The sequence below is a fragment of the Leguminivora glycinivorella genome, chromosome 26 (assembly GCF_023078275.1).
Source record: "Leguminivora glycinivorella isolate SPB_JAAS2020 chromosome 26, LegGlyc_1.1, whole genome shotgun sequence".
In the NCBI taxonomy this organism is placed as follows: domain Eukaryota; kingdom Metazoa; phylum Arthropoda; class Insecta; order Lepidoptera; family Tortricidae; genus Leguminivora; species Leguminivora glycinivorella.
This window is the reverse complement of record NC_062996.1, coordinates 10,811,683-10,826,948: the sequence shown is the minus strand read 5'-3', so window position 1 is coordinate 10,826,948 and position 15,266 is coordinate 10,811,683. Positions and strand designations below refer to the sequence as shown.

Genomic DNA, 15,266 nt, shown 5'->3' with positions numbered 1-15,266 from the left:
AAAGTGTTCGAAACGTCGGGATGAATTGTAAATTCATTATACGCGATTTAATCCGTTTACATAGTTTAATTTCATGTATATAATGCCTCCTCCAATGATCCTGGATTCGCGGCACCTCCATAGTTCGCAGCTCCGCAGTATCGGCGCACAGATTATGATATTAAATTGTTTCACGGGGAGGGGGCAAGACGGGCAGGGACGGACTTGGTGAAAAAAAAAAACTATTTAAACATAAATCAAATGTTAATCATATCAACAATTTGATGCCAGAATATAGTACATTAAGATACAACTGCGGAAAAAAAGAAGTTCGAAACGAGTGGCGATAAATCACCTAACCACGAAATTAAAATTTTGAAAAAACCCCCGACTGCGACATAGTAGACCGAATTTCATGAAACTTGGCTAAGAACACTCCCGACTAACTCAGCTTTATCTAAAGCTAAATCTAAATCGGTTCATCCGTTCGGGAGCTACGATGCCACAGACAGACACACACACAGACAGACAAACAGACAGACAGACAGACAGACAGACAGACAGACAGACAGACAGACAGACGGACGGACGGACGGACGGACCACGTCGGTGGCAAACAGGTATACGGCATACGTCCCATGTCGGCATACTCTGAGGCTGCGCTTTCCCATCTCCATGGCACCATGTCAGCATAACTTTAATAGTAGTAGCAATGCATATTTGAGTCGTTTGGAGTTGAAATCCTGGGATCCTGGAGGAAAGGCCAAAGGTCATTGCCATAGAACGTGACACGCTGCCAATGTACCGTGATTTGGGGAAATTGAAAGTTATTCATTTATTTTTAACTTTAGATTTTAGTTTTGTATTAACTAAAAAACGACAAGACATGGCGGTCGGGAGGTCTAGGCTGCCTAGAGTTAGGTAACACGAAGGTGGGACAGATTACTGCTTGCGCGTCTTCATATTAATTACCAGACAAACAATTAACGGTGTATCGCAGCTATATCATAATTAAACATCATTAAGTAATATCAAAATCGGCCCAAATCCCTCCCTGCCTCAATCAAAAGCTGCAGGGACCGCAAATCACTGCGGGGCCACTCCCTCCTAAATCTGGCCCCGCCCCCTCCGCGCACGCGCCGCCTCGCCCAATCAAAACCCTCCATTTCCCCCCACCACCCCCCAAATCATGCACCCTCAATTGACCGCTCTATGCGATGTCATTTTTTTCCCGCCAAACCGATCGACGCCGCCCCGCCTTCCAATTTTAAAATGCGCTTTTAATCATAAACCGCAAACGCGTCTCGCCAGCCAGTCGTTACTTAATAGACTAGACTTAATTAAAAAAAAATGTGAAGTGTTCTAAATTTGAAATGTGAATAGTTTGAAAATGGAGCGTCCGTCAGTGTATCCGGCGAACTTAACGGAATTGTTAGCAGTGTCGTACCAAGATGGTTTTGATCGTTCGTCGCCAGTTTCTACCGAGGAAGATAGTCAGTTCGGAGTGGATTTGACAGGGAAGACGAGTTTGGCTGGGAAGAGTTTTACGATCGCGGCCATTTTGGGTTTGTCTGGAGCGGAACAGGATGCTATGAACTTGAGTGTGGAGCGGCTGAGGAGCCCACAGCTGGGGTATTGGGCTGGGCAGGAGATACAGAGGCTCAATGAGGGGTTCTGTAGGAGTATGGCGCCGGCGGGGCTGCGGCAAGGTAAGCAATCAATAGTGCAACGTGGCGGGAAAGTTGAATATTGTTAACGAGAGCTTGTTAAATCGCGACGGCTTGCCGTTGCCACTCGAGTTTGCAATATTATTGCGCCCCGAGTTACCTACACACAATGTTTTTCAATACACTTGCTATATAAAACTTATGTAAAAAGATAAATAAAAAATTAATAAAAACATCGTAACTCCCTAGGGATCATAACTCCCCCCTTTTTATAACTCCCATTTAGTGTGCGAAATTGGAGTATTTACTTTGTTTATATTTCATACTTAATAAAGGAATTGAAAAGGCACGCCACAGACAGTCTTAAAAATTCATAATCTTAAAAAAGATTTGTATGCAACCTGTCAGTTCAAACTGACAGATTTTTCAGATTTTACTGACAGGTTGCATACAAATCTTTTTTAAGATTATGAATTTTTATTTATTATGCATTTTTTTAATATATATGAGCAAGTATTATTTACTTAGTTACATAATCTTAACAAACATATATAATTACAAAAATACACCAATTGCACACTTACAAACTAACACAAAACTACATAAAGCAACCAAAAAAAACCTACAGTCTACTCATATAGGCCTAGTAACTTTGCGCGAGGCATTGTTCCCAGGACACTGGCCGCATAACAATAAAAAAACCGGCCAAGAGCGTGTCGGGCCACGCTCAGTGTAGGGTTCCGTAGTTTTTCGTATTTTTCTCAAAAACTACTAAACCTATCAAGTTCAAAACAATTTTCCTAGAAAGTCTTTATAAAGTTCTACTTTTGTGATTTTTTTCATATTTTTTAAACATATGGTTCAAAAGTTAGAGGGGGGGACGCACTTTTTTTTCCTTTAGGAGCAGTTATTTCCGAAAATATTAATATTATCAAAAAACAATCTTAGTAAACCCTTATTCATTTTTAAATACCTATCCAACAATATATCACACGTCGGGGTTGGAATGAAAAAAAATATCTGCTCCCACTTTACATGTATGGGGGGGGGGTACCCTAATAAAACATTTTTTTCCATTTTTTATTTTTGCACTTTGTTCGCGTGATTGATATACATATTTGTACCAAATTTCAGCTTTCTAGTGCTTACGGTTACTGAGATTATCCGCGGACGGACGGACGGACGGACGGACGGACGGACAGACAGACATGGCGAAACTATAAGGGTTCCTAGTTGACTACGGAACCCTAAAAACTAAGGCGCTGTGGAACTAAAAATAAAAAAAGAACAATATATATATCACATATTAAATAATTAAAAACAAGGAGAAGAAAAAAATACAATATTCTATTTATTTTTATGACTGTCTGTGGTGTGCCTTAATGGAAGACCTCTTAAAGAATAACATAGAATTTAATAGATAATGGCACATGTCAAAATAGCATAGTTTTACAAAAAACACACTGTATATACCTACATATTGTCTATGTCTAAGTTGGTCTAAGTCTTAGAACAGTGCGATTGTTTTTTACGATTTTAAAACATAAACATAAAATCACACAAATATTATCGTTGTTTTATGTATTAAAAAACCGGCCAAGAGCGTGTCGGGTGACGCTCAGTGTAGGGTTCCGTAGTTTCCCGTGTTTTTTTTTCTAGAATTTCATAATAATTTTCCTAGAAAGTCCTAGTTGACTACGGAACCCTAAATAGAGTTCTTCCCGGCCTAGGCCTTCAAACGTGATACTTTGAAGTCCATTTAACGAACGTAATGACCGTAGCTACATTTCATACCATGTTTGAGAAATAACGGACCATCTGTACTGACGTCGTACGATACACGTGCGAAAAGGAATTTCGTAACTCGCGTCGATTTAAAACACTCCTTTCGATTGGGTTTTAATTTATCGCCACTTGCTCCGAACTTCCTTTTTTTCGGACTTGTATCGTAATGTACCATATCCGTACCAAAGAGGATCGAGTATTATAGAGAGTTACTGTCGAAGTAAAATGTGTAATCACAGTGCATAGACTGCCTTCTCTTGACACATGCTTAAAACTTTTGAACCTCAGTTTTGACAATTTGGCCCATATTCTTAGCGTGATATGTTTTAAAATGTCAAATATTAATATTAGCGCCATCTAGCTCAGCGTACCCTAGTGTAATGCCATCTAGGCCACCGTACCTTTTTCTATATGGTACTGAGATACGTTTTTTTCTTAGACTTTATCTGTCTATACGGAGTTATATATGTTTTTGTCCTTACTGACGACCGGTCTGGCGCAGTCAGTAGTGACCCTGCCTGCTGCGCCGCGGTCCCGGGTTCGAATCCCGGTAAGGGCATTTATTTGTGTGATGAGCACAGATATTTGTTCCTGAGTCATGGATAATTTCTATGTATATAAGTATTTATATATTATATATTATGTATATCGTTGTCTGAGTACCCACAACACAAGCCTTCTTGAGCTTACCGTGGGCCTCAGTCAATCTGTGTAAGGATGTCCTATAATATTTATTTATTTATTATTTTATTATTTACTGATCCTACCGACCGCGCCAGTATGTTAATGGACTTTTGACCACAGTGACATTGACACTTGACACTGACAATTATATGCATATGGGGTTGATAAGTAATATTGTTAATCACGTGTAAGTCACGTGTGAAAGTTTATACGGTAGTGATGTGCAAGTTGCGGAAACTTTCCAAATAATCTTAAATTTATTGAAAAATTCACGAAACTTTCACGAAAAATAAAGAAAATTTAAATTTATGAAATGGAAAGTTTCCATCCATACAATTGTCCATACAAAGCATGGAAAGTTTCCGAAGTCTTCCTGTGTGAAAATTTCAGAATTTTGGAAACTTTCCTTCGGCACATCAGTATACACTACGGAACCACCAAGCCAACACTGACATTCGCAAATTTACCCTGTGCAAATTGGCAGGAAGTAAAAGCCAAAGCAAGAAAAAAGATCAGCGGCAATATCTCCTTCTTGAACAGGCGATAGGCTGGTTTCCTATAGGTACTTAAAATAATAGTTATTTGTTATACAAGGGGGCAAAGTTGTATTTTAACGCCGAGTGCGGAATTGAAAAACGAGCAAGTGAAAGGATTCTATAGTTGAACCACGAGCGAAGCGAGTGGTTCGAGAATAGAATCCTGAACTTGCGAGTTTTTTAACACACGAGAAGTAAAATACATTTGCACCCGAGTGTAACACACAACTTTTCCCCTCACTATAGAGAGGAAACTACAACGTAAAAAATGCGTTTATCACTGCTTCCAGTAGTTCCACAGGTGGTAAATTATCTTTATTACTAGATTCACCTACTTTTATCAATTTTAAAGCAGTTAATTTGACTTTATTCAAGGTCAAATTACTTTACCCACTAGTGGATAAAATGCGTTTTTACCCGCTGGTATTAAAGGACAAAACACGTGTTTCCGAGCTAGTGAGGGGAAAAATAAAATAGTTATTTTATGCAGTGCACGAAATAAAGCACCGCATAAGTAATTAGAAGAAAAACATGGACAGTAGTCATGTTTTAACATAATTTCTATTTAACAAGTCAAAGAGAAAGTTATAAGTAAATGAATTGACCATGACGTCACTCCTCAGCATTTCATAGTAATTCCATATTAGCAAATCGTTTTGACAGTTCTTAGCATACTACACTGTTCAAGAATATATCAATGACAAAAATGCATGGCCTTCTATAACTAAAACTTAATGAGTGCATAATGAAATTAATGAATGATAATATTTATTAGTTATTTGTTATACAAGGGGGCAAAGTTGTATTTTAACGCCAAGTGTGGAATTGAAAAACGAGCAAGTGAAAGGAGTCTATAGTTGAACCACGAGCGAAGCGAGTGGTTTGAGAATAGAATCCTGAACTTGCGAGTTTTTTAACACACGAGAAGTAAAATACATTTGCACCCGAGTGTAACACAAAACTTTTCCCCTCACTATGGCGAGGAAACTACAACGCAAAAAAATGCGTGCTTCCCTGCTTCAAGTAGTTCCACAGGTGGTAAATCATCTTAATTACTAGATTCACCTACTTTTATCAATTTTAAAGCAGTTAATTTGACTTTATTCAAGGTCAAATTACTTTACCCATTAGTGGATAAAATGCGTTTTTACCCGCTGGTATTAAAGGACAAAACACGTGTTTCCGAGCTAGTGAGGGGAAAAATATGTTAGAAGCAAATTTCATAGGTTTGTTGTTAAGTTATATTGTTTCTGTAAATTTGTTATTTATTTTTTAATTTATTTTAATGTAATTTTGACGATTTGAAAGAGGTTGTAAAATCCTACTTGAATAAACGATATTTTATCTTTATCTTATCTTATCTTAAAAAGAAGCTGATTTGACTAGTAAGAAACTAGAGCCTATTGTCACTGTAGTGAAAACTCGTCGAAACTCGATTATGAGGTTCTGGAATTTAGATTTGATATTTTCAATAAAGTTTTTAGGGATAAATAACCTAACCACAAAATTAAAATTTTGAAAAAACCCCCGACCGTACTATAGAGGCCGATTTTCATGAAACATGACTAAGAACACTCCCGACTAACTCAGCTATCAGACAAAAACAACTAAATCTAAATCGGTTCATCCGTTCGGGAGCTACGATGCCACAGACAGACACACACACAGACAGACAGATAAACAGATAGACAGACACGTCAAACTTATAACACCCCGTCGTTTTTGCGTCGGGGGTTAAAAACAAGGGTAAAATACCCGATATAAAATTACGTATAAATACATTTACATAATTAATTTTTTGTATGTTAGTGCGTCTTCACATTATCCGATATCGGATGTCGGACCGATATCTCATACATTACAGGCGCCATCTTGGATTTGCTCCATTGAAATCCTTCCGACATGGCAGGGTCACTTACATGCTAAGCCCGACTATATAATATGACTCTTTGTTGCAGACAGCCCCCGGCCTGAGACAAGGCCGCAGTTGAAGCCCCCTCGCAGCCACCTCTCCTGTAGTAGCAGGTAAAGTCTAGCTTATTCAGAACAATAGTTATTTGTTATACAAGGGTTAAATTGTGGTGTGGGCGAGAGGCTGGCAACCTGTCACTGCAGTGCCACAGTTTCGTTTTCTTTTAACCCCTTATTTGCCAAGAGTGGCCCTGAAGCTTTAGTAGTTTCATGTGCTCTGCCTACCTCTTTATGGGATACAGGCGTGATTGTATGTTGTATGTTGTTGTTATACAAGGGGGCAAAGTTGTATTTTAACACACGAGAAGTAAAATACATTTGCACCCGAGTGTAATACAAAACTTTTCCCCTCACTATAGCGAGGAAACTACAACGCAAAAAAATGCGTTTATCACTGCTTACAGTAGTTCCACAGGTGGTAAATCATCTCTATTACTAGATTCACCTACTTTTATCAATTTTAAAGCAGTTAATTTGACTTTATTCAAGGTCAAAGTACTTTACCCACTAGTGGATAAAATGCGTTTTTACCCGCTGGTATTAAAGGACAAAACACGTGTTTCCGAGCTAATGAGGGGAAAAGTGTTTTACAGTGACATCTTAGCTGTCTATTGGTAAACCTTATGTCGTTGCAGTAACGTACACAAATAAATAGTTTAATGGTTTATGATGGTAGTTAGCAATTATTTTATTGAGTGTAGAGCTAAAAGTCAAGTAGAGTTGTACAGAAAATTGAAAATTCAATTTAAAAAAACCGGCCAAGAGCGTGTCGGGCCACGCTCAGTGTAGGGTTCCGTAGTTTTCCGTATTTTTCTCAAAAACTACTGAACCTATCAAGTTCAAAACAATTTTCCTAGAAAGTCTTTATAAAGTTCTACTTTTGTGATTTTTTTCATATTTTTTAAACATATGGTTCAAAAATTAGAGGGGGGGGGACGCACTTTTTTTTCCTTTAGGAGCGATTATTTCCGAAAATATAAATATTATCAAAAAACAATGTTAGCAAACCCTTATTCATTTTGAAATACCTATCCAACAATATATCACACGTTAGGGTTGGAATGAAAAAAAAATTCAGCCCCCACTTTACATGTAGGGGGAGTACCCTAATAAAACATTTTTTTCCATTTTTTATTTTAGCACTTTGTCGGCGTGATTCATATACATATTGGTACCAAATTTCAGCTTTCTAGTGCTAACGGTTACTGAGATTATCCGCGGACGGACGGACGGACGGACGGACGGACAGACAGACATGGCGAAACTATACCTAAGGGTTCCTAGTTGACTACGGAACCCTAAAAAGTACCCATCAGATTAAAAGATGAATACTCTAGATGAGTTTAAAAAAAATAAAAATCAGTTGGGGTGTCTGAGGTTTTGAGTGATACCGGAAATACGTTGTATACAGTACAGACTGTCCCGTAAACCAGCGCCAAAATTAAGAGGGGTGTTATCTTAATGGAAATGTCATGGTTTTATTAAATTAAAACGGGACTTAATCGCGTAAAACTTACGTTTATATTTAGCCCGACGTTTCGGACATGACATTACGTCCGAGGTCACGGGTAGGTCGGGTAGACGGGGGTTCAAATTTAATAATATGAGTGAAGATCGTTAACGGACTCGGAGAAATTTAACGGAAGTTAACGAGTCCGTTAACATTTTTTAAAAGTTAAACCGTTACGCCGTGGCTTGCGTGGGCGACGGTCGCGCGACGGCGATGCGACGCATACGAAATCACCCCTTATCGATATGGAAGTAGACGACGCGACGGCGACGGTCGCGCGACCGTCGCCCACGCAAGACACGGCGTTAATCGAAATGTTAACTTCGTTAATTAACGATTAACGGATTAAGGAGTTAATGCCCAGCTATGGAGGCAGGGCAACTCTCTATTTCAGTCTTGTAAAGATTTTAGGCAATTTGAACAATAGAACTCCCGTGATACTCAAACATATTTCAAATTCTTGCTGGGTTCTTATTTGAGCAGTTCCCGTCAACTTTGTTCATAGCCACGTCAGCAAATTTTAATTGATCTTATTTTGTTACCAACATTTAGTAATATAAGTCGACTTTCGTAAGATATATAGTATATATATAATATAAAAAATAATAAACCTGGAACTTCCAGAAGTAGCCGCTGATAGGACTAGGATCAATATATATATTATATACAGGATAATTGTTATAATTAAGAAAATATAGATACTAGAGAACCTTAATGACGAAGTAAAACTTATTTAAAGTCACATACAGGTCGAACGCGATTAATTAACATTATTAATTATCGATTAATTAATCGCGTTCGACCTGTATGTGACTTTAAATATGTGTACAAAGCACGAGAACTTAAAGTGTTAAGAAGCAAAACTTACTAAAATCTCAATTCATCAAAAAAATCTTGGTTAAAAAAATAGGAATAATAAAAACAAATTTAACCTTTTCCTTAATTTTTGTACAAACTTTTCGAGAACTGCTGATTTAGAAGTTATAACATGTAATAAATTACAGCTAGGGAACAAATCAAATTATTTTATTGAATATTTTCCGATTTGTTCTTTTTTCAAGTAGTCACACTACTATATATAAATTATAAATTTAAATAGATATCATACACGAAAGAAAAAACGACAAGGCCCACTGGTGGCCGAGCCGGGAATCGAACCCCGGGTCCGGGTATCGTAATCCTGCAAAGGATTCGTATAGGAGGTGCAAGCACTAATTGCTCGCCCTTAGAGTTGGTCAAAAGGCGCCTAGCCTTATCAGAGATAACATACACTAGAGAAATTTCGTCGGGTACCACGGCGGGCGGGTGGTCTAGTGGTGAGGACGTTAGCCGCGTAAGCTGAAGACCCGGGTTCGATTCCCGGCTCGGCTACCAGTGGGCCCTGTCGTTTTTTCTTTCGTGTATGATATCTATTTAAATATGTAATAAATTGTTTCAGTTCCGGACGAAGCAAACGCATCAGAACGATCTTCACACCGGAACAGCTCGAGAGATTGGAAGCAGAATTTGAGCGTCAGCAGTACATGGTCGGCCCCGAGCGACTATATCTGGCGCATGCACTACAACTTACAGAGGCACAGGTGAGTCTGAATACTTTCCTGTTAGCCACGTCATTCCTCAGGATCATCCTCCTTCCATTATCCCGGCATTTGCCACGGCTCATGGGAGCCTGGGGTCCACTTTGACAACTAATCCCAAGATTTGGCGTAGGCACTAGTTTTTACGAAAGCGACTGCCATCTGACCTTCCAACCCGAAGGGCAACTAGCAACTAGGCCTTATTGGTATTAGTCAGGTTTCCTCACGATATTATCCTTCACCGAAAAGCGACTCGCAAATGACATTTTGCACATAAGTTCAGAAAAGCTCATTGCTAATACGAGCCGGGTTGGAACCCGCGACCTGCGAATCGAAAGTCCCACGCTCTTACCGCTAGGCCACCAGCGCTCATTCCTCAGGATGTAATTCCACATGTATCGTAATATAAGGCCATAGCTGGGCACCGTTAATCAAATAGTTAACTTCGATAATCGTTAATCCGTTACTTAAAAAGTTAACTTCGTTAATCGTTAAAGCGATACATTTCGGTAGATTTAACGGAAGTTAAAGTTAATCGATAATCCGTTAACACGTCATAAAAATAGGACTTCACTGTACGTATTATGTATTTGTATTTACTAAGTATCCACCAAAAACCATTAAACGTGACGCCAATCGGTAAAAAACCGAAATGTAATAATTACGGTCTCTTCGGGCCTCTTCTTACCGCCCTTGGTTAGCTAAATCCTAGGTTTTACTTCGGATCGGTAATTATTGGGTCATTCATGCGGTCGCAATCGTGGTGCGTCGGTTCTTCAGATTGAGGTTTGAGACGACAACTCGATGCTGTGGGTCACGATAACTTGGTTGCGCGATTTGTCTGTCATGTCATGCCTGATCATTGCACTCTATTCCCAGATTAGTGATCGATATAGCACGTCTAATAAGATTTAGAAGATCTCGAATAAGTGATCCAAAGTCGCCAATTGGTCTTTAGACTGTTTATAACCGACGGATCTGCTTTTACCGATAAATCCTAGGTTTTGCCGTACTACGGGCTTTTACAGTAGCAGTCAGGACGTGGTTTTCGCGGCGCAGCGAGCCGCTTGGGGTGCTGGATTAACGATTAACGGACTCGATGAAATTTAACGGAAGTTAACGAATCCGTTAACATTTTTTAAAGTTAACTTAAAAGTTAATCCGTTAACCGAAATGTTAACTTCGTTAATTAACGATTAACGGATTAACGAGTTAATGCCCAGCTATGTGTAAGGCACTTAATTCCGAAAGTCGTCTAATTTCAAAAGTCGTATCAAAACCACCATTATTTCCATCATATCAAGATTCCCCTTTCGAAATTACCCGAGCATTTCTGTGATTCGGAATTACCCGAATGCACCTTACTATTATTGTGTTCCAGGTGAAGGTGTGGTTCCAGAACAGACGTATAAAATGGCGCAAGCATCACCTGGAGGTCACGCAGCAGCGGTTAGCCGTATTGCAGAGACACAGACCTGAAGGAGATGAAGACCTGTAACTCTAAAAATACTAGAAATGCTGCAGGAGAAGCATCAAAAGCAACAAAGCAAGCAAGCAAAGTAAGGGATCAAAGGGACCTGCAATCTTGGATAAATGGGGACGCAAAGGCCAAAGCAGAAACTGAAAAGACTTTATAATTAGAAGAAAGGATCAAGCTGGAACTTCAAATTCCCAAAAACTAGGACCCAGGTATCATCACCTGGAACTCCTGGAAGGGACACAGCAGCGATTAGCCGTGCTGCAAAGATACAGACCTGAAGGAGATGAAAATCTGTAACTTTAGAGCTACTATTGTAAAATCAAACGATTGGACCTAACTTAGGATAGATAGAGACGCAAAAACCAACAGAACCTAAACATTTATGGAAAAAAGAATAAGCCTGGAACGTCCAGAAGTAGCCACTGAAGGGAATAGGACCTAAGTATTTAATATAAGCATCACCTGGAAGTGATGCAGCAGAGACTAACTATGCTCCAGAGACACAGACCTCAAGGAGATAGATAAGGATGCGAAAACCAACAAAACCTAAACATGGAAAAAAGAATAAGCCTGGAACTTCCAGAAGTAGCCGCTGAAAGGACTAGGATCAAAGTATTGATACGACCACCTGGAGGTGACGCAGTGAAGATCTGTAACTCTAAAAACACTGCAAATGCTGCATAAGAAGCATTAAAAGCTAAAGTAGTAATCAAAGGATTGGATCTGCAATCTTGGATAAATGGGGACGCAACGGCCAATGTATAGAAAAAAAAAACTGAACAGATTTTATGGGAGGATCAGGGACCCGTTTCTCGAAAGGTACAAGCCTTGTATTATAAGTGCGCGAACTGTCAAATCGTATGGGTTGTCATAGAAACACACTTGTAATACAAGGCTTGTACCTTTCGAGAAACGGGCCACTGGTCGTAACTTCAAGTTTGTAAAGACTAGGAGACAAGTATCACCTGGATGACCTGGATCGTGCAGAAGAGACTAGCCGTGTTGCAGAGACACAGACCTGAATGAGATGAAGATTTCTAACGTATAGAGATACAAGACAAGAACCATACCATTGGACTTTGGACACCAAAGTTCAGATGTCTTATCTCGTATCTATAGAAACGTAGAGGAATAAGTAAGGGAAGAGTTGTAATTCCATACGTCAGTAAATACAAGTTATTTGTAGGGTTACCCTCATCTGGCAGAAAAAATTTAGTCCGAAACACACTTCGCATAACATGTTTCGCAGAAACACTTTTAGTCGAATGGCAATTTTGCAGAAAACTTAGTTGGCAGTATTACTACCACGCATAAGACACATTTGGCAGAATTTAGTTTTACAGAACATTACTTTGGTCGATTTTGATTTAGCATAATTGTATGTACCATAATAATCTTATAATAGCATAATATTACATTAGCAGAATTATTACACGCTATCAAAAAAAGAAAACTGCCCCAGAATCACCGTTAGGTACGACGACGAGCGAAGCGAGGAGGAGTGTTAGGTATCTTGCATCCCCAACACATCCAACTCGCTATCAAATAGCAAATTGCAACTTTATGCCGCTTAAATATTATGCACAAATATTATCTGCAAAAGTATTGTTCGACTAGAAGACTATTATGCTCATCAACATTATGACAACAAACGATTCGGTATTACAAAAATCTGCGAAATGATTTATGTCAAAGCATATTCTGCGTAAGGTGTTTCTACCAAACGTGACTTCTGCCAAGAACTGTTATACGAATCAAATATATGCGTAAAAAGTTTCTGCCAGATAATAGTGATCCTATTTGTAGTGACATCTAGCGTCAATCACGCGTCAAAGCCTAAATTATCAGTACCACTACTCGACACTAGGTGCCAACAGTGTTGCGTCTGCCAAAAATGTAATATTAAAACAGTTCACAACTTATATTACAAGCAAAAAGAATTCAAAACAGTATATTGATTAATACTATTGGAATATTAGCCAAAAATTGTTGAGCATTAGACTTTTTGGTCATCGCGACATCTATTGTCATAACTGATAATTTTACGCTAGTTGAAGCGTGGATGACGCTAGATGTCACTACAAATAACTTGCATTTACTGATATATGGAGTTACGATTCTTTCCACACTTAGTCCTCTTAATTGGTTCTTTAGGACCAACCTGGAAAAATGATGTATACAATGCATTGGTGCAAAATTAACTTTATACGATGTGAGATTACAAAGTGATTTATTATTATAAGTGATAGTGTAGTGGCGACGGATAATGGAAAAATCTAGGTGTTTAGAATATAAGTAAGTGTTTTCGATATGGACGATTTAATGGAACATTATTTGTTTAATTTTATGAAATGTAACGTAGGTAAGATACATATAAGTAGTTTACATTTGGTTTATTACAATAAGGCCGTTTTCACATTATCCGATCTGATATCGGATGTCGGAAAGATTTCAATAGAAAAAATCCAAGATGGCGTCTGTAATGTATGGGATATCGGTCCGACATCCGATATCGGATCGGATAATGTGAAAACGCACTAAGACAATGTGGTTAATAAGGTGATAAAACTGATAAACTATCAACGTCTAAAATTGAGCACACTGGGTCGAACGAAGGCGAATCATGCGCGGATACAGGGGGGGCATGGGGGCATCCACGTGACCCCCCCCACCCCCCCCCCCACCCTCCTGGGCATGAAGCTAGATCGCAATCGAGAAACTGGGATCGGCGAGCCCATTTCATATGCCACTATTAGCTTTCGCCCGCGGCATCGCTCGCGTTAGTGCGTTTTCACATTATCCGATCCGATATCGGATGTAGGACCGATATCCCCTACATTTAAGCCGCCATCGTGGATTCTTGCCTTAGAAATCCTTCCGGCATCCGATATCGGATCGGATAGTGTGAAAACGCACTTAGGGTGGCCACATCTAGCGTCTCGCGAGCGTCGCGTCGGGCCAACTGTATGGAAAAAGACGCCGCGTCGACGCGGCCTTTGCCTATACAGTTGGCCCGACGCGACGCTCGCGAGACGCTAGATGTGGGGGGACCCTTAGAAAGACAAAAAGTAGCCCATGTCACTTTCCATCCCTTCAACTATCTCCATTTAAATAATTTCGTCAATTCGTCGCTCCGTTTCGCCGTGAAAGACGGGCAAACAAACAGACCACACACTTTCCCATTTATAATATTAGTAGATGAGTGCACAACAAGCAATTAAATTGTCAATTTGATCAGATTTTTTGAAATTGATGAAATTGCTCAATCTGGATTGGCCTTAAGGTATAATATTATAATTATATAGACGATCCAAATCTTGGCTCTCTTAAGCGCCCTGCACACTAGCGCGCGATGCCGCGAAGGCGAGTGTAGATTCTTTCTGCGTACCGAATCCACACTCGCGTTCGCGGCATCGCGCTGCGATACGTGCGCGAGTGTGGAGAGCGCTTTAAAATTTCGCCCTTCATTAACGCCATACAAATTTTCTTAATGTTTTGTTCAAAACCTAAGGCACTGGTCCCACCGCGAGGCTATGAGCTATCGGCTATAAAAACGATCAACAGATAAGCACTCCCGTGCAAATAAAAGAGACACGGCGACATTAATAGCTCACCGCTGGGTGAGTAACTATAAACATCGCCGTGTCTCTTTTATTTACACGGGAGTGATTATCTTTTGTTCGTTTTTATAGCCGATAGTTCATAGTTTACTAGCTCGCGGTGGGACCAGTGAGCTAGAATTTTAGTGTTTCGTAGTGGCTCTCTGACATTATCTGTGCCACCGCCGGTTGAAGTGTCAGCAAACCCATATCTTATTTAATACAGTCATAGTTATATGTATTAGTAATGTATACTAGTCAAAAATACAATCAAATTGTCACCACTGTCGTCTGGTCGGAAATCGGAACAAAATGGCCGCTCTATCCGGCTACGTCAGTGAAAACAGTACTTACATCATAGAGGAATAAGTGAGAAAAGAACTCCATACATCAGTAAATTCGGGTTATTTGTAGTGACATCTAGCGTCAAGCACGCGTCAAATAGCGTAAATTATCAGTCAACAGTGTATCGTCTGCC

General features: G+C 39.5%; 1 protein-coding gene across 1 annotated transcript; it reads left to right on the top strand.

The window, feature by feature from the left end:
* The first annotated feature begins 1,369 nt into the window (after positions 1-1,369).
* LOC125240145 (homeobox protein notochord-like) lies at positions 1,370-11,732 on the top strand. Its single transcript, XM_048147992.1, has 4 exons — positions 1,370-1,688; positions 6,610-6,676; positions 9,571-9,712; positions 11,091-11,732. Exons 1-4 carry the CDS (start codon positions 1,370-1,372, stop codon positions 11,205-11,207), a joined length of 645 nt encoding a protein of 214 aa, XP_048003949.1. The 3' UTR covers positions 11,208-11,732.
* The last annotated feature ends 3,534 nt before the right edge of the window (positions 11,733-15,266 follow it).

Bases quoted from the DNA above. Each gene is read 5' to 3' on its own strand.
- LOC125240145 (XM_048147992.1), top strand. From the start codon at position 1,370: ATGGAGCGTCCGTCAGTGTATCCGGCGAACTTAACGGAATTGTTAGCA. The intron at 6,677-9,570 runs GTAAAGTCTAGC...AAATTGTTTCAG, and splicing joins CACCTCTCCTGTAGTAGCAG to TTCCGGACGAAGCAAACGCA. The intron at 9,713-11,090 runs GTGAGTCTGAAT...ATTGTGTTCCAG, and splicing joins TACAACTTACAGAGGCACAG to GTGAAGGTGTGGTTCCAGAA.